General features: G+C 42.3%; 1 protein-coding gene across 2 annotated transcripts in view; it reads left to right on the top strand.

Annotated features, from left to right (window-relative positions):
* The window catches only part of cdc73 (cell division cycle 73, Paf1/RNA polymerase II complex component, homolog (S. cerevisiae)), a 37,057-nt gene extending 16,564 nt beyond the window's left edge, over positions 1-20,493 (top strand). For both annotated transcript variants that reach the window (XM_046360433.1, XM_046360432.1), the window contains exons 11-17: positions 8,932-8,989; positions 11,513-11,548; positions 11,629-11,716; positions 13,937-14,098; positions 17,071-17,171; positions 17,442-17,583; positions 18,984-20,493. In XM_046360433.1, the coding sequence (XP_046216389.1) occupies positions 8,932-8,989; positions 11,513-11,548; positions 11,629-11,716; positions 13,937-14,098; positions 17,071-17,171; positions 17,442-17,583; positions 18,984-19,020 (624 nt within the window). In that variant the 3' untranslated portion in view covers positions 19,021-20,493. The remainder of the gene's footprint in view (positions 1-8,931; positions 8,990-11,512; positions 11,549-11,628; positions 11,717-13,936; positions 14,099-17,070; positions 17,172-17,441; positions 17,584-18,983) is intronic.
* Positions 20,494-20,771: the final 278 nt, after the last annotated feature.

Genomic DNA, 20,771 nt, shown 5'->3' with positions numbered 1-20,771 from the left:
TCAGCTCAAACCGATCCAGCTCGTAGAAGCCCAGCAGCAGATTTGAATTTAGAATGGAAAATTCATGGTTTTATGCAACAAATGTAAGTGCATCGATTCTTTCCTCAAACTGAATCGTTTCAAATGTAAAGGTATTGGAGCCCATGTATCTAGATGGGTAATTCAATCATCTTGAATGGGAATGCTGCACATCCCTAATGAATATGTTAGAGACCATGAGTTGGATGGAACTTAACTTTCTGCCAGAATGTCGAGTTGGATCTTGTACCCATAGGAGCAAAGCAGGAAGTCTCTGTCCAATGTTTTTAGTTGATTTTAAACTCAACTAACATTACAAAAAATTAAATTTCATTGCATGAGCCTTATTCGTTTATCATTTGAATGAACAATCTATATTACCATGGAAATTACTGCATCACAATACCAGACAGCCATTGTTTGGAGAAGTGTATAGCTGTAGCCCAATATGGCAAACAGGATGGGTTTTCAAGTGCTGTTTCCCTTTCGTTTATTACTTTGCAGTCAGACTGACTCAACTACCTAGCACAACCGTGTTAGGCCAGACAAAATTGATTCACTATTTGATGGATTTTTTTCCCCCCCAGAAAAGCGAGCGAGCAAAATTATGTATATGTACAGTTGAAGTTGTAAGTTTACATACACTTAGGTTGGAGTCATTAAAACTTGTTTTTCAACCCCTCCACAAGTTTGTTAATCTTGGAACTACCACTCCCGGATCCGGGAGAATTGTCTGACACTAATTAGCGTAACGCAACAGACAAAAAATATTACTCGAAAATATTCATGAAATCACAAGTGAAATATATTGAAACAGCTTAGCCTTTTGTTAATCACCCTGTCATCTCAGATTTTGAAATTATGCTTTAAAGCCAAAGCAAGACGAGCATTTGTGTAAGTTTATCAATAGCATAGCAGTATGCCTAGCTAGCAGCTTCGCATCTCGAAAATCAGAAAAGCAATCAAATTCAATTGTTTACCTTTGAGCTTCGGATCTTTTCACTCACGAGACTCCCAGTTAGATAGCAAATGTTCCTTTTTTCCATAAAGATTATTTTTGGCTGAGAAATCGACCAGAAATTGTGGTCACGACAACTCCGAAAAATATTCCAAATTAGATCCATAATATCGACAAACATGGCAAACGTTTTTTATAATCAATCCTCAAGGTGTTTTTCAAAGATCTATTCGATAATATATCAACCGGTTCAGTTGGCTTCTTAGTAGGAGCGAGAGAAACAATGGCCGCATTTGTCTATTACGCACAAATCACTCTGAGAGCCACCAGGTGACCACTTACGCAATGTTGTCGCTCACGCTCATTTTTCAAAATAAAAGCCTGAAACTGTCTTGTGACACATTAGGGAAGCCATAGAAAACGGAATCTGGTTGATATCCCTTTCACTGCTCAATAGGGATGCATAGGAACGCAGAGGTTTCTACATTAGAGTCACTTCCTGATTGGATTTTTCTCAGGCTTTCGCCTTCAATATCAGTTCTGTTATACTCACAGACAATATTTTTACAGTTTTGGAAACTTTAGAGTGTTTTCTATCCTAAGCTGTCAATTATATGCATATTCTATTATCTGGTCCTGAAAAATAGCCCGTTTACTTTGGGAACATTATTTTTCCAAAAATGAAAATAGTGCCCCCTAGTTTCAAAGAGGTTAACAAACTATAGTTTTGGCATGTCAGTTAGGACCTCTACTTTGTGCATGACAAGTAATTTTCCCAATAATTGTTGAGAGATTTATTTCACTTATAATTCACTGTTTCACAATTCCAGTCGGTCAGAAGTTTACATACACTAAGTTGACTGTGCCTTTTAAACAGCTTGGAAAATTCCAGAAAAGGATGTCATGGCTTTAGAAGATTTTGATAGGCTAATTGACATCATTTGAGTCAATTTGGAGGTGTACCTGTGGATGTATTTCAAGGCCTACCTTCAAACTCAGTGCCTCTTTGCTTGACATCATGGGAAAATCCAAAAAAATCAGCCAAGACCTCAGAAATAAATTGTAGACCTCCACAAGTCTGGTTCATCCTTGGGAGCAATTTCCAAACCACCGAAGGTACCACATTCATCTATATAAACAATAGTACGCAAGTATAAACACCATGGGACCATGCAGCTGTCATACCGCTCAGGAAGGAGATGCGTTCTTTCCCCTAGTAATGAACACACTTTCGTGTGAAAAGTGCCACTCAATCCCAGAACAACAAGTACCTTGTGAAGATGCTGGAGAAAACGGGTACAAAAGTATCTATATCCACAGTAAAACGAGTCCGGTATCGACACAACCTGAAAGGCCACTCAGCAAGGAAGAAGCCACTGCTCCAAAACCACCATAAAGCCAGACTACGGTTTGCAACGGCACATTGGTACAAAGATCGTACTTTTTGGAGAAATGTCCTCTGGTCTAACGAAACAAAAATGGAACTGTTTGGCCACAATGACCATCTGTTTGGAGGAAAAAGGGTGAGGCTAGCATGCTGAAGAACACCATCCCAACTGTGAAACACTGGGGTGGCAGCATCATGTTGTGGTTGAGCTTTGCTGCAGGAGGGACTGGTGCACTTCACAAAATGGATGGCATCACGGGGGAGGAAAATGATGTGGATATATTGAAGCAACATCTCAAGACATCAGTTTTTAAAAAAGTTCAAGCTTGGTCGCAAATGGGTCTTCCAACTGGACAATGACCCAACGCATACTTCCAAAGTTGTGGCAAAATGGCTTAAGGACAACAAAGTCATGGTATTGGAGTGGCCATCACAAAGCCCTGACCTCAATCCCATAGAACATTTGTGGGCAGAACTGAAAAGGCGTGTGCGAGCGAGGAGGCCTACAAACCTGACTCAGTTACACCAGCTCTGTCAGGAGGAATGGGCCAAAATTCACCCAACTTATTGTGGGAAGCTTGTGGAAGGCTACCTGCAACGTTTGACCCAAGTTAAACAATTTAAAGGCAATGCTACCAAATACTCTTGAGTGTAAGTAAACTTCTTACCCACTGGGAATGTGATTAAAGAAATAAAAGCTGAAATCATTGTCTACTATTATTCTGACATTTCGCATTCTTAAAATAAAGTGGTGATCCTAAACAGGGAATTTTTACTAGGATTAAATGTCAGGAATTTGAAACTGAGTTTAAGTCTATTTGGCTAAGGTGTATGTAAACTTCAATTTTGTGTGTGTACATAAAGTGGATAAGGAATAACAGTACTTTACCACAATGTACTTGTGATGGCTCTAGGGCCTAATGTGAGTTTCAAGAGTTATATTATTCCATGTGAAAGCCTACACGATCTTTCTTAAAAATGCAGATGTCAGTGTTATAACCATGAGAAGGGAAACGCAGTGGGAAGTATAACCTGTGACCGTTTCGCTATTCCTGATTTAAAAAATATATATATTTATTGTATTACACTTAAAATCTCGTGATTTTGATGTGTAATTGAACACTAAGAAAAATCTAATTCAATAATGATTGACAAATAATTGTAATCAATTAAAAATGTTGATTCATATTAATGACCTGGAATAAATCTATATTGTTTATAACATGCACAACTAGAAGCATCACTCTATGGCGCAAGCTTGACTAAATTCGAGCCCAGTAATTTTGCTCACCGCGGCCTCTGATTGTCTCGCCTGGCTGCCACATATAATGCCCCCACCTTGGAGACATGCGATCACATCATTGTGGAGCTGCTGATCAGCACGAGGTGTGTGCATGCCACTGGCGATGTATTTTCCTCTACATGCTAGCTGTTCTTGGCGGCTTATCATCACCTCGAATGCATTCCGTCCTGGTGTTATCGGTTGGCCTACTATTACTGGGAAAAAAGTTATGAATCACATATCACCATACAGTTGACACACTTCAATTTCATCAATCATTTTCACTTCAATTTGGTTGTCCAAAACACTATCACATTGCACGGCGTCTTTGCTGATGAATGACCTGCTCTCTGGCAAGTCAATTGGTTCAATGATGTCGCGTCTATTAATCGCTTCTAATAGATCTGAAAATTATCCATTAAACATTAGTTTAACCGACTGTGTTTTATCATTTGTGACGTCCCAAGTTTAACTTGGACACACATAGTAGGAATTTGCACTGGCATTGGCCATGACGACATAGGAGAAAATGTAAACATCTGCACGTCTCTTGCAGGTGTGAACGTGTGTGTTTCACTGTACAATCCGAGGCTGGAACATGAACTGAGGGTGTTTGGTCTCTTGTGCATCAACTTGGGGAAAGCCTCAAGGGTGAGCAGACAGTGCATTATAAACAAAGCTCTGCATATATTGGGGAAAGCCTCAAGGGTGAGCAGACAGTGCATTATAAACAAAGCTCTGCATATATTGGGGAAAGCCTCAAGGGTGAGCAGACAGTGCATTATAAACAAAGCTCTGCATATATTGGGGAAAGCCTCAAGGGTGAGCAGACAGTGCATTATAAACAAAGCTCTGCATATATTGGGGAAAGCCTCAAGGGTGAGCAGACAGTGCATTATAAACAAAGCTCTGCATATATTGCCACCGCATAAATATTTAAAAATATATATATATATTTATTTCGCGGGGCATCCGTTAAACCGTAATTATAATTTGTCCGGCCTTAGTTTTACACAAATAATTGTACTGTTGCTTCATGCATGGTATGCGTCTACTAACTGACTATTGGCTACTAGGTAGCTACTTCCCACACAGTTGCTGGACAGTAAGTGCTTGTCAAGCGGGAGCGAAGGGCACTGTGTCCTGGTGTTGCCGGTCATGCCCTCCCCATTGACTAGTAGACTGTATGTATCAAGGTGACATCTAGACGGTTATCAATATTATTTATTTGTTTAGGCTGCTGTCCTATTTGAAATAAAATCGTGTGAGGGGTGGAAAAAAATTGCCACGTTATCTACTGCCAGCAACACGACCTTGATACCCAATAGGAAGCAGGACTGAAGTGTGGTGGAAATTCTACCTTAACTAATAATGAAGAGAAATATTCAATCAATGTATTACCTTAATTTAAAAAATGTATTACAATGAGGCTGGTCATATTTCACACAGGAGAACGAGAGCCTGCTGTACAAAGAGTACAGGATCACTTTTATATTTCAGGCTACCCCATGCAAGCATCTGTAAAACATGTGATCCTATGTATGTTTGTGTGAGTGGAGAAAAGGTTGCCTCAGTCTGTCGCAAACTTCATCCTTCCTCTATCAGTAGCTCAACGGTTCCCCGAAGTTGGTCAAACAAGTGCTTTTGATTGTCGGCCCAGATGCTGTATGGTTCTACTGGTCACACACACACACACACACACAGGATGAACCTTTTTCACAGAAACGGGCTCTGAACAGAACAGCAGCTTTATCACTGTTGTGCAGGATATAACCTTTACCCTGTCTCCAGTTATCTTAAGAGGACCCGGTCAGTTTCTGTCAAGTCTTGGCTGAGCTCCAAGACATCATGGGCTCTTTCTACACACACACACACACACACACACACACACACACACACACACACACACACACACACACACACACACAAGTTAGAACAGGCCTCTATTAATGCACGCACACACTTTTCTATCTTATGAGTTAGTTTATTTAACACACTCAAGCCCAATGCCTAGGCTTAAAGATGGATATTTTAGTACAAAAGCATTAGTAAGGTTTATAGAAAATGCCCCAACAGCAGGCACAGAGAGAGAACGGTGCTCTGGTCGCCGACTTATCGACGCGTCGTGCAGCCCAATCAGCCACACAAAGACAAAGGTCTTGAGTGGCAGCAAATCTGCACAATTAACTGATTGGCTTTCCATGCACCCATGCCTTTCGACTCGCCCATACCCTGTGCACCATGTTAGGCAGCACCTACCCATACTTGATTTAGTGTATCCATGAGTTTACCAGTTAAATTGACTTCTATGTGTGCTGCTGCTGCTGCATTGTGGGGGGGGGGTGTCAAGGGTCCATATAACCGCAGAAACACTCAACTGCAGGAATGTCGGGCCATGCCATCAGTCAACTGTTTTAACTTCTTCTCTTTTTTTTGTCACATGCGCCGAATACAACCGGCGGAGACCTTCATGTGAAATGCTTACTTACAAGCCCTTAAGCATGCAATTATAGATAAACTTCTCCTTAATGCAACCGCTGAGTCAGATTTCAAAAATGCTTTATGGCGAAAGCACACTTTCACTAACTCCAGACAAAGTTTTTAAAAAGTACAATAAAAGTTAGTAGGAACATGCCAAACGATGTTTAAAATCAATCCTCTGGTTGATGTCATCAATAATATTTCAACCGGACAAAAGCTTTGTCAATAGGAAAGGAGAAACGAGGCGCGTTCACGATCAGGGCGCATGGCTGATGAATTTAAATTTTCACTGGCCACTGATTGAAAGTGCTGCATCTCCCTAATTTTTTAGAGTAAACGCCTGAAACAATGCCTAAAGACTGGTCACATGTTGAGGAAGCCACAGAGCTTGTGAACTGGGTCCTAAGTCTTTGTATGGTGGATAGGCTTTCAATGGAAAAACAGCCTTTCAAAATAATAGTACTTCCTGGTTGGATTTTCCTCTGGTTTTCACCTGCCATATCAGTTCTGTTATACTCACAGACATTATTTTAACAGTTTTGGAAACTTTGTTTTCAATCCAAATCTACTAATTATATCCATATCCTATCTTCTGGGCCTGAGTAGCAGGCAGTTTAATTTGGGCACGCTTTTCATCCAAAATTCCAAATGCTGCCCCCTACCCTGGTGAAGTTAGTCCCCGGCTACTATGAGCGCCGCCTCTGGGTGAGCTGTTATCAAACCAGTTGCCGTGATAATTTTGTTGTGCAATCAAACAATTGCATGGTATTTTTCCCACTAATAGCTACTGTTAATTGGAAACTGCAGATTAACAAGAATTTACGCTTTCTGCCCATATAAGACATGTCTTGGTCCCGGAAAGTTGTATATCCCGGCTGTTGTACATAATGACATTCTAGTCACATTAGCGCACGTTAGCAACAACCATCCTGGGTTAGGGGCACCCATCCCGTAGAGGTTAATGCATGGTAACTTAAATCTGTTTTACCAAATTTCTATCAGCGTGTCACCTGTGCAACCGGGGGGGGGGGGACGACTCTGGAACACCTTTACTCCCCACGCAAACAAAGCTCGCCCTCCATTTGGCAAATCTGACCATAATTCTATCCTTCTGATTCCTGCTACCAAGCAAAAATTAAAGCAGGAAGCACCAGTGACTCGATAAATCAAAAAGTGGTCAGATGAAGCAGACGCTAAGCTACAGCTTTGCTAGCACAGATTGGAATATGTTCCGGGATTCCTCCAATGGCATTGAGGAGTACACCACATCAGTTTTTGGCTTCATCAATAAGTGCATCGATGACGTTGTCCCCACAGTGACTGTACGTACATACCCCAACCAGAAGCCATGGATTACAGGCAACATCATCACTAAGCTAAAGGCTAGAGCTGGCGCTTTCAAGGAGCAGGACTCTAACCCAGAAGCTTAAGAAATCCCGCTATGCCCTCCGATGAACCATCAAACAGGAAAAGCATCAATACAGGACTAAGATCGAATTGTACTACACCGGCTCTGACGCTCGTCGGATGTGGCAGGGCTTGCAAACCATTAGACTGCAAAGGGAAGTACAGCCGAGAGCTGCCCAGTGACATGAGCCTACCAGACAAGCTAAATTACTTATATTCTCGCTTCGAGGCAAAGAACACTGAAACATGCATGAGAGCACCAGCTGTTTCGGAAGACTGTGATCACTCTCTCTGCAGCCGATGTGAGTAAAACCTTTTAAACAGGTCAACAATCACTAGGCCGCAGGGCCAGATGGATTACCAGGATGTGTAATGCGAGCATGTGCTGACCAGCTGGCAAGTGTCTGACATTTTCAACCCGTCTGAGTCTGTAATACCAACATGTTTTAAGCAGACCAACATAGTGCCTGTGCCCAAGGACACTAGGGTAACCTGCCTAAATGACTACCAACCCGTAGCACTCACGTCTATAGCCGTGAAGTGCTTTGAAAGGCTGGGCATGGTTCATCAACACCATTATCCTAGAAATCCTAGACCCACTAAAACTTGCATACCCCAACAGATCCACAGATGCAATCTATATTGTACTCCACACTGCCCTTTTCTACACCAGTTCTATTTGGAGCATGTGACTAATACAATTTGATTTGATACATTCATCTCTGAAACTAAATAATGTACTTACATTTAGTAATTGTGCTCTGATTTGTCATCCTGAGGGTCCCAGAGATAAAATGTAGCATACATTTACATTACATTTAAGTAATTTAGCAGACGCTCTTATCCAGAGCGACGTACAACCTAGTTAGGCACATTTCGAAAAACTCCTGGCAGACTTGATACAAAATATTGTGCAGTAATGTAATTCTTCACTGGATCAGTCTGAAACGTTGCGCACACTGCTGCCATCTGTTGGACAAAATCTATAGGACACCTAGACTCCGATCTGAAAGTATGGCGTTTTTCTTGCATTTCAAAGATAATGGAATAAAAAATAAAGAATGCATGTTTTTTTGTTATCTTTTACCACATCTGTGTTATATTTTCCTACATTCATTTCAGATTTCCACAAACTTCAGTGTTTCCTTTTCAAATAGTATCAATAACATGCATATCCTTGCTTCAGGTCCTGAGCTACAGGTAGTTAGATTTGGGTATGTTGCAAAAAAAACTTAACTCTAGTTTTTGTTACACAATTAAATAACCATAATGAGGCTATATACAGGGGGTACTGGGACAGATTTAGTTTATTTTATTTTCATGACGGTCTTCATCTGTAACCGTTGGTTATACTGTGCCAGCCCTAGCTGCAGCTTGACCAGTGTGTTTGTGTTTCAGGAGGGAGCGTCTGCCAGGAAGGCCCAGACACCAGCCCTGCAGCCCGTCCCCAGACCAGGTCTGTATCTAGCAGCACCAAAGTAGATCAAATGGAAACTACGTGTTTAAAGTAGAGACGGCTTTACAAGTCATTTTAAAACTCCAATATCAGTGGTCACCACCAACCCTGGTACAGAAAGTTAGTTTTGGTGCTGGGCTTGGAATGAAACCCTGCACACCGTGTCATGCTGGACTCGTAACATGGTGTGTGATTCAAGGCCCTCTCTCTTTATTGGTTGAATGGAGAACATTGTCAATGGGCTGGATTGCATGCCCTGTACTCAATGTTCCCTCTAAGCAGTAGCCTCCCCTGGGACTGCCTCGCAGAAGAAATATATCAGCCCACGGAGAGAAACACGAGTTTGAACTTCACTCAACTTTCTAGAGTAGTGGTCACAAACCGGTCGATTGCATTCCTAATCGATTGCCAAACATTTTTCATAAATGTTTTTTTAACGATAAAGCCGTTTTCATTTTTTTTGGTCTCTGGCAGCTGCCTTGCGTGCCGGGTAGGCCAGCTGTTACTATTTGAACCATTTAATGTCTGAAGGTACAACCGCCGCCTACCCGGTGGGCCCAGAGAGCAAATCAATTGGCGGTGGTGGGCTGGGGGCATAGCCTAATACAGACAGAAGCATGTCTGTTCTACAAAATATTTTACTTTGAAATAAATGCTTGAGTGGGTAATTATTTATATACTAATCATTTGAAAATCATAATTATGTCCAATGGGGTTAATGCAGATAGGCTTTAGCATGGGGTTTGTCCTTGTACATTTTTATAGCCACTGCTTAATCAGTTGGAATACAGGTGTTGATGCTTATTGCTAATATCACAGCTGATCATTTAGACCATGGGTAGGCTATTTCCAGTATGTTAAAATAATGTAAACTTTTTTTACTGATGTTATTTGGCCCATTTCTGTTGGCTGGAAATTGTCAGCATAATTTTAATTTAATTAGAGTAGAATGTCCTTTATAAAAAGTCACCTGTCCTCCAACAGGTGATCCTGGGTAAGGACCCTAGACCTGAACCCCTAAACAAGGGGACTGAAATTGGTCAAACTTGCAGTTTAATACATGTACAAAATTATCCTCTTTCCCTAAAAGCATGATGGTCATGACTTTCTTACATGAAAGGGGAGGTTAACTTGGGCCCCAGACAATCGATCTGAGATCAACATAAGTTTCAGTCTTAGAATTTATTTTGCTTTAACCACTGTCTCTGCATACTCTTTTCAAAACCTTTCTTGGGAGAACTGCCAATTGCTTCAAGGTTGCGCCGTCAGATCAGTGTTTGGCAGCTGTCATCGAGCGGCCGTCATTGTTTCCAACCAAATCATTTATTGGGGAAGTGCAGAGCGGACATGAGGTCCAAGCTGGAGGTCACCGCTCAGGCCCTTGAATCGCAAGTTTGTTCTGACATTCGGCGTGGCTGTGTAGAGGAAAAGTCACGTTTGGTGTGTGACATCCGTCCACGTTGTGAGCGATAGCCTGACAGCCAGAATGTGACACATTTTCAACCGCACCGCTGATGTAGATTAATAGATGAGCTCAGTTTGATAAAGTAGCAGATGTCACAAACACTGGTCAGGAGGAAGGAATGCTGAAATTCAGCTTTAAGGAACTCACCACACACAGTACACAACACATTAGTTTAAAAGGGTCGTTACTTTTTCTGGTCTGAAAACGGGACGGAATTCAATGTGACTGTACAGTCTAACAATCGGAAACATGACTTGAGTGTTATGTCCCTTTTTAGTGACAACTTGACTTTTAATTTGACTTCTGAACCCCACATTTCAATGCCCCTTTTTTGCTCTTTTTTTTGCATTAATGCCAACAGTGTCATCTCTCCTGTCACAAAATATATTAATAATCAAGGCAACAACCAGCATAAATGTATCTTGGGCAGAATCGATGCTTGTTTTTGTCCTTGGTGGAAAAGAGATGCAAGCTTTTAAAACCGAAGTGAAACATCTATTTTTGGAAGCCTCCGGTGACACGCATGTCTCTGTTGGATGAGATCTGGGCCTATATTCAGAGTCTGAGTTGGAGCACTTATATAGGATCAGTTTTGCCTTTTTGGAGAATAATGAATTTAATTATATGAACATTGGTGTCCTGATCCTACATCAGCACTCATAATCTGAGACTCTTTGTGAATACGGGCCCTTTAACTATAAAATAAACCATAGTAAGAGCTGCTTTGCTATAGTGAAATACAGGAAGCATACTAAAGCAGCTGCCCGCTACTCATTGTATCCAAGCCTCTAGACACATGGAGACAATATCTATACGTCGTGTCTCGGAACGAACAAGTGAAACTGAAATCGGTAAACGGAACAGCAGTACGTTGGTTTGATAATAAATGTCTTCAGTAAGCCAACTCATTTTTTTAAACTTTTTTTTATTTTTAGAAATTGGATCACTAAAACAGTGCATTGGCTTTATCTGGTCGATGGCTTTCTGTTGAAAGCTGAATAGAAGCCAGAGCTGTGGCCTCTTAACACGTTTCATATGTTGTCTCCTTCTCCCTGCAGTTTCCCAAGCCAGACCCCCACCAAATCAAAAGAAGGGTAAGTACTGCTGTGTGTGTGTGTGTGTGCGTGATGGGAATATATGAACTAATGCATATTGTGGTCCTGTTTCATTGTAGGCTCTAGGACTCCCATCGTCATAATCCCAGCGGCCACCACGTCCCTCATCACCATGCTCAATGCCAAGGACCTCCTGCAGGACCTCAAGTAAGTTGTGTGTGTGTGTGTGTGTGTGTGTGTGTGTGTGTGTGTGTGTGCAGGGAAAAAAACGTTGATAAATCCTTTTGGGGCGGCAGCGTAGCCTAGTGGTTAGAGTGGAGGTGAGGTAGGTAGCCTAGTGGTTAGAGAGTTGGACTAGTAACCGGAAGGTTGTGAGTTCAAACCCCCGAGCTGACAAGGTACAAATCTGTCGTTCTGCCCCTGAACAGGCAGTTAACCCACTGTTCCCAGGCCGTCATTGAAAATAAGAATGTATTCTTAACTGACTTGCCTGGTTAAATAAAGGTAAAATAAAATTTTAAAAACCCTGGTAAGTCATCGTCATCAATACACGTACAGTATTTATGCCACTGGTGTTGGTAATTATCAATAATTTTAATTGTCTTCTGCTTTGTACTAATACATTGAGCATAAAGTGCTAAATAGGAAGCAGGTGTTTGACTGAGTCAAACCCCTATCCGTTGAAATGTGCACAAGCATTTGTCTAAGTGGTAAAAGTGTAAGGTACATGACATTTAAGTCTAGTTTTATCCAAGAAAAATACACATTCTTATTTGATTAATAACAGTACTTCACGACTGAGGCTTAAACAATGAAAACCCTCTGCGATGCCATTGTTCGCCACCTCCACACCTCACGAAGGTGAAATACACCGGCGTGTTCATTGAAGGTGCGTACACACACACAGAGACGCACATGAGTGGAGTAATTGCTATTTTGCAGTTTAATTGGCGTCATAAATCACTGGACGTCATAAGATGGCGGTGGCTCCGGCTGTGTGGATGAGCAGCATGGAGGTAGAGCTATAACCAGGGAGAGCCCTGATGGCAGAACACAGGGTCTAACTACCACCCCCTGCTCTGTGAATACATGACAGCTCTGTATTATCGCCCCCTGCTCTGTGAATACATGACAGCTCTTTATTAACGCCCCCTGGTCTGTGAATACATGACAGCTCTGTATTAACGCGCCCTGCTCTGTAAATACATGACAGCTCTTTATTAACGCCCCCTGCTCTGTGAATACATGACAGCTCTGTATTAACGCCCCCTGCTCTGTGAATACATGACAGCTCTGTATTAACGCCCCCTGCTCTGTAAATACATGACAGCTCTTTATTAACGCCCCCTGCTCTGTGAATACATGACAGCTCTTTATTAACGCCCCCTGCTCTGTGAATACATGACAGCTCTGTATTAACGCCCCCTGCTCTGTGAATACATGACAGCTCTTTATTAACGCCCCCTGCTCTGCGAATACATGACAGCTCTGTATTATCGCCCCCTGCTCTGCGAATACATGACAGCTCCTTCTAAATATTGCTACCATAGCTGCACATAGCTGTTGGCTCCTAAGCCAGCCTGTTGTCTGTCCGGTTACATTTAAAAACAGGGTGTTTTAATAGGGGTTGGGAATTACTTTTGGTAAAAGAAAATGAGTGCTTATTATTGGCATTTATCGTCAAAGAGGATAAACATAATTAGGTCAAGAAACTGGTTCTCCAATACTGCCCTACAAAACAAAAGAGTGGGAGCTGCCCATTTGGTCAAATTACTTACTGACATTTTTTATACGTTAATACTAGGGCTGCGAATTGCCAGGGACCTCACAATACACCTTGTTTTGTGTATGGAGGGGCTAGCAGTTGCTAAGTTTCAAAACAGACAAAAAACTAAACCCTATGGGGGATGTCTTTTTAGTGTGACTGGGAGAAGATTGGACTTGTTTTTTTGTAGTTGGCATACTAGGGAGACAATGGAGGGCTTTGAAGGCAGAGGCTGGAACGAACGAAGTGGAAACCGTTCAGACTGGGCTAAAAAATCAAATCTGTGCTGGAAATGAATAATAAGACTTCATTACTTAGTAACTTGATCTTATCACACCCAAGTTGTCAACATTTATCCTCTTGGGACCACTACTACCAATTATTCATATGTATAAAATAAATTCCAAAAACCAACCTCATTATTAGATTTATAATGCCTTTTGAGATTTGCATATATCCATAAAGCTATAAGTCACCTTCATCGTCCCAAAAAAACATATTTTTAGCTCTGCCCCCCTTTCTGAAGAACAGTTGATAACCGTAATGTGTCAGTGATAAAAATTCTCAGGAATCCGTGATTCCTGCTTTCTGACGTCCTCTCATACTGAATTGATATTAACCAGCGTGTTTATTTTTTTCCTTGCTCTCCTGCCGTCTGTCAGGTTTGTGACGTCAGAGGAGAAGAAGAAGCAGGGCATCCAGCGGGACAACGAGGTGCTGCTCCAGAGACGTAAGGACCAGATTCAGCCCGGGGGGGCAACGCTCAGCGTCACCGTGCCCTACAGGGTTATCGACCAGCCCCTCAAACTAGCACCGCAGGACTGGTGAGTCACCACCACCAGACATGATCATTTGTCATCTTCCATATATATATATATGTTCCACTCTGTATCGTCACCCGGACATGACGGCCAAGTGGAAACCATTCAGACTGGGCTAAAAATAAAATCTGTGAGCCAGTAGGAGCACCAGAAAAATACATGTTTCTAGTTGATTGATATATTGCCTACTTTGGGCCTATATGAATCATACTTAGTTTTGAAGCACATATTTTGAAGAAGGTATCTATTTTACTTTTACTTTCTGTGCCATACCCACCAAATGTTTGCATATACTGGTAATGATACCAGGTTGTTAGTAGTGTTGCACGATTTGAGCAAAAAATCTAATTGCAATTTTTCTACCAAATATTGCTATTTGACTTGTGAACTGTTTGAGTCATAGAATAATCATGATATTTCAATGGTTGGTATTTGGCATGACAAGAAATGGAAAAAGCCAGGTAGGAGTTATGTCAGGGTAGGAACCAAAGTGTTGGTCAGTGTTTCCCAGGTGACCCTAATCACATTTGAATAAAAGATTCAGAACTGCCGTTGCACAAACATGCTCATCTACACCACTGGTACCAACCTGTATTAGAGCTAACGTTTGCTTGCCCTAGCTAAATGGCATTTAGTTAGCCATTTAACATTATTTTAGGCACATACCAGCTTCCTTTAACTAACCTGGGTTTTAAAGCAAGATCCACAAACTAATACTATAATAGAGAACATGTGGACTTATATTTAGAAGCAACGTGGAAAGCAGCATCGTTTTTGTTTTTGGAAGAATATGTTGAGTACATGAAGTCGACAGCATGCTGAGACAATAAACAGCATGGATGAGCTGTGTGCTGTTCTGCTTGAGGGGCTTGGTGTCTTGTGGTCCGGGAACTGGAAGCAAGCGGCCGCGGTAGACAGCCCGTCTTGTTTGAGTAGCTGTGCACCGGGAGTCTCAAACATAAGGCCCCTGGGCCAGATGTGGCCTGTGCCAATTTTAATGCGACCCATGGTTGTCTTAGTCCCCCAAAAATCAAAAGTACTGCAGTGCATCTCCTCCTCGTGGACTGCACCAGATTAGCCTGTTCTTGCTGTGAGATGTTACCCCACTCTTCCACCAAGGCGCCTGCAAGTTCACGGACATTTCTGGGGGGAATGGCCCTTGCCCTCACCCTCCGCTCCAGCAGGTCCCAGATGTGCTCATTGGCATTGATCTGGGCTCTTTGCTGGCCATGGCAGAACACTGACATTCCTGTCTTGCAGGAAATCACGCATAGAACGATCAGTATGGCTGGTGGCATTGTCATGCTGGAGGGTCATGTCAGGATGAGCCTGCAGGAAGGGTACCACATGAGGGAGGAGGATGTCTTCCCTGTGACGCACAGTGATGAGATTGCCTGCAATGACAACAAGCTCAGTCTGATGATGCTGTGACACACCGCCACAGACCGTGACGGACCCTCCACTTCCAAATCGGTGGATTTCTGCCCATAGGCGACATTGTTGCCGGTGATGTCTGGTGAGGACCTGCCTTACAACAGGCCAACAAGCCCTCAGTCCAACATCTCTCAGCCTATTGCGGACAGTTTGAGCACTGATGGAGGGATTGTACGTTCCTGGTGTGACTCGGGCAGTGGTTGCCATCCTGTACCTGTTCCACAGGTGTGATGTTCGGATGTACCGATCCTGTGCAGGTGTTACGTGTGGTCGGCCACTGCGAGGACGTTCAGCTGTCTGTCCTGTCTCCCTGTAGCGCTGTCTTAGCCGTCTCAGTACGGACATTGCAATGTATTGCCCTGGCCACATCTGCAGTCCTCATGCCTCCTTGCAACATGTCTAAGGCACGTTCACACAGATGAGCAGGGACCTTGGGCATCTTTATTTTGGTGTTTTTCAGAGTCTGTAGAAAGGCCTCTTTAGTGTCCTACTTTTTCATAACTGTGACCTTAATTGCCTACCGTCTGTAAGCTGTTAGTCTTATTAATGACCGTTCCACATGTGCATGTTCATTAGTTGTTTATGGTTAATTGAACAAGCATGGGAAACAGTGTTTAAACCCTTTTACAATGAAGATCTGTGAAGTTAATTCATAAAAATCCTATTATCTTTGAAAGACAGGGTCCTGAAAAGGGAGTTTATATGATCGACAGTACCTGACAATATTGTTGTAATTCTTGGCTGTACATGAAAGTACCCTACATCCACATACTGCTACACCACTTTAGCAACCAGCCCTTCAAAAGTTTACAAATTACTATCTAAATCTGGCTTACAATGCGTACTGCCATTTTACTGGACTATACACATTCAGTACAGTGACATGTTGTATTATTTGTCTATTGGGTTTGTGTTTTATAATTAAGCAATAAGGCCCGAAGAGGTGTGGTATATGGCCAATATACCACGTCTAAGGGCTATTCTTATGCACGATGCAACGCAGAGTGCCTGGACATGGCCCTTAGCCGTGGTATATTGGCCATATATTACACCACCCCGGGCCCTATTGATTAAATATAGCCCAGAGGTGCCTTATTGCTATAATAAACTGGATATCAATGTGATTAGAGCAGTAAAAATAAATGTTTTTTTCATGCCCATGGTCTGATATACCATGGCTGTCAGCCGATCAGTATTCAGGGCTCAAACCACAGTTTAATTTTAGTTTAAAATGTGTGTTACTTCGCATGTGTGAATTGGATACGTTTTTAGTTTGTTTTGCATATTTCAACTCTCTGAGTCGCCTTTTTGGAGAGTTGGGTCATGGCCAGGGTCTGCCGTTACCAACTACGACCCTGGAGCAATTATGGTTTAAGTGCCTTGCTCGAGCCCATCGACAGATTTTTCACCTAGTCAGCTCGGGGCTGCGAACCTGCAACCTTGCGGTCACTGGCTATCCACCGCCCATGAATAATTCACCCGCAATCTGCAATCAGAATGTCTGCCAGGGCTAGAAAGTTGATATTGACTTTGTTGTGCAGGGATCGTGTGGTGGCTGTGTTCGTGCAGGGCCCTGCCTGGCAGTTCAAAGGTTGGCCTTGGCTGTTGCCTGACGGATCTCCTGTGGACATTTTTGCTAAAAGTAAGATTCCTCCCATTTCTCTTGCTGTTATACACATGGGTAGCATTTTTGACAATGTAATTGAATTTCTTGTTGCAGGTAACTACTGGTAATTAGTATGGTTACCCAGTTAAATTGCCACCCATACGGGTATTTGGCTCCTAACCTGTTATACCTGGTCAATGAATTGGACTTAGGTTAATGCATATTTGCAAGCTAACCTGTACAACACAAGGCTCCACTAGTATTGGTCCTACCTAATCGACTGTGTGTGGTTGTGGTCGCCTGCAGTAAGAGCCTTTCATCTGAAGTATGACGAGCAGAAGATGGATCCCAACGTTCAGAAGTGGGATGTCACCGTGTTGGAGCTGAGCCACCACAAACGCCATCTCGACCGGCCCATGTTTCTGAAGTTCTGGGAGACCCTCGACAGGTGTGTTCTTGAAAGCACATTTGTGCACATGTATCCTCGTGACACAATGGGGTTGATATTAAACCCACCTCTGTCATGTATCCTCCGCTCCCTCTAATCTGGGATGTATTTTCAATAAAATGTCTGGGGAAAATTATTAGAGGGGAAAAAGTGGAAGATTTCTGTGTAGATGGGTTATTGTAAATGTTAGCACTCGTATACATGGAGCTAAATAATCTCTGTAAATGTTAGCACTCGTACACATGGAGCTAAATCATCTCTGGAAATGTTAGCACTCGTACACATGGAGCTAAATCATCTCTGGAAATGTTAGCACTCGTACACATGGAGCTAAATCATCTCTGGAAATGTTAGCACTCGTACACATGGAGCTAAATCATCTCTGGAAATGTTAGCACTCGTACACATGGAGCTAAATCATCTCTGGAAATGTTAGCACTCGTACACATGGAGCTAAATCATCTCTGGAAATGTTAGCACTCGTACACATGGAGCTAAATCATCTCTGGAAATGTTAGCACTCGTACACATGGAGCTAAATCATCTCTGGAAATGTTAGCACTCGTACACATGGAGCTAAATCATCTCTGGAAATGTTAGCACTCGTACACATGGAGCTAAATAATATTTGTAAATGTTAGCACTCGTACACATGGAGCTAAATAATCTCTGGAAATGTTAGCACTCGTATACATGGAGCTAAATCATCTCTGGAAATGTTAGCACTCGTACACATGGAGCTAAATCATCTCTGGAAATGTTAGCACTCGTACACATGGAGCTAAATCATCTCTGGAAATGTTAGCACTCGTACACATGGAGCTAAATCATCTCTGGAAATGTTAGCACTCGTATACATGGAGCTAAATCATCTCTGTAAATGTTAGCACTCGTACACATGGAGCTAAATAATATTTGTAAATGTTAGCACTCGTACACATGGAGCTAAATCATCTCTGGAAATGTTAGCACTCGTACACATGGAGCTAAATCATCTCTGGAAATGTTAGCACTCGTACACATGGAGCTAAATCATCTCTGGAAATGTTAGCACTCGTACACATGGAGCTAAATCATCTCTGGAAATGTTAGCACTCGTATACATGGAGCTAAATCATCTCTGTAAATGTTAGCACTCGTACACATGGAGCTAAATAATATTTGTAAATGTTAGCACTCGTACACATGGAGCTAAATAATCTCTAAATGTTAGCACTCGTATACATGGAGCTAAATAATCTCTGGAAATGTTAGTACTCGTACACATGGAGCTAAATCATCTCTGTAAATGTTCTCTGGCGTTAGACACAGTTGGGATGTACAGTGTATTTGAATAAGATGACATTGTAGAATGCATGAGCTCCTACTGACCAGGTGTTCTCGTCCTGTTCCACTTACAGATACATGGTGAAACACAAGTCCCACCTGAGGTTCTGAGCCTGGACCGTGGCCTCCTTCCTCCACAGGTCCCGTCAAGGCATTTATAAACCCCCTGCCGCAAACCTAGCCCCCCCTTCCTCCTCCCTGCCAGGACTACCTCTAGAAGAGACTGGGTATCCTACTAGCACTTTGGGCTCCAAGAAAAAGCCCCCGTGTTCAGATAGTCCTTCAGGAAAATACCTTCTACCTGGTCTCCATAGTTACAAGCAGCAGATGCAGTATGTCCCTCTGGACATGGGGAGGGGAAGTTGGAGTTTCCAATGTTTTTTCAAGTTCTAATGTAAAAAATTAAAAACAACTATATCAAAACTATTTTCTAACATCAGAGCATCTTACTGTGGAGACCGAGGTTGAAGAGAGAGCGAGATGGAGAGAGAGAGAGAGTGGACGGATAGATGGAGGTGAGAGAAGAAACCTCTTCTCCTACTATTTCCTTTGTGAAATGAATCCTGTACATTCCATGTGAAACATGAGCTGGTTAAGAAGCCCTTCGGAAAATCTGGGCGGTGCAAATTAAAATCATTGCTAACCGTAAAGGATATGAGACCTCTGTCAGGTTAATTTTCCTGTGTTTTTATTTTCTAAAAAGACCCCCCCCCCTCCCAAGCTGCCTCTCAAATGGCACCCTACTCCATATACAGCACACTACTTTGTCTAGCCAGTGTCTAAACACAGGGCCCCAGTCAAAGGGAGTGCACTATGAATGGTATATGGTGCCATTTGTGACGGAAACCCAGTTTGACAAAGTGTAGGTAGGCAGCCCATAGAGAATTATAGAGGGGGGCTCTCTTTGTTTCTGTTGTTATGGTGTCAAAGTGCACAGGCAGCCCATAGAGAATTATAGAGGGGGGCTCTCTTTGTTTCTGTTGTTATGGTGTCAAAGTGCACAGGCAGCGCCATTGATGCCATCTCCATTTTTGAAGTCGTCAATTTTCTTAATCTACTACTTCTGAGTTGGGAAACAAAGGGTACACGGTGTCACCTGGAGTGTGGAGTTTGAACAAAAGGCGAAGGTTGATTTACTGCCACCTGCAGTTATGGAATGTTTGCTCACCAGCTAAATACATTTGCTGATCCCTTCTGGTGACCTGGATGGATTTTGCAATCCTTAAGACATAGGAAGTCCCACCAAGTTGACTACTTGAAAATGGTGGAGGTCCTCAATGGCTCTTCTTATGGGCACTATGATGCAGCCCTGAAGCATCTGAATGATGTCCCATGCGATCCAAATGTATATATGATATAAGAGCTAAACTTTCCCAAAAACAGACTTTAAAGAAAATCAACAAAAAGCTATTCTCTTATTGATGCATATCAAAGATCTTTATGATTCAGTGGGATTGATGTGTCAATTCCTGCCTTGGCTCAAAAGTTGTTGTTTTTGTTGTGCTGTGCAAATGAAAGGAATGATGGCGAACATTGTGTTATGTTCACAGTGCAAATAGATCATAAAGCTGGTAGAGGAACGTCTTAATTGTGTTGCTGTTTACTTTATTTACCATGCAGAGATGGGTTTTTCCTGCCCACATGATCTGAACCCCACTAGGGCCCATTTTTGTCCTGGCTACATATAGTAATGCAAACTGAACTTAACACAATACAGTAGCAACATTAATATTACCTGTCTTACTGACATTTACTGTTGATAAATGGAACAGTGGCTTTGAAGAATATTCTTAAGTTTATTAAAAATGGGTGTGTAATCAGCTAGCTTTGTCAAATAAAATACCTCAGCATATCAGCTACTT

Source organism: Oncorhynchus gorbuscha, linkage group LG08, assembly GCF_021184085.1.
Source record: "Oncorhynchus gorbuscha isolate QuinsamMale2020 ecotype Even-year linkage group LG08, OgorEven_v1.0, whole genome shotgun sequence".
Classification (NCBI taxonomy): domain Eukaryota; kingdom Metazoa; phylum Chordata; class Actinopteri; order Salmoniformes; family Salmonidae; genus Oncorhynchus; species Oncorhynchus gorbuscha.
This window is presented reverse-complemented; position numbering and strand designations above follow the sequence as displayed.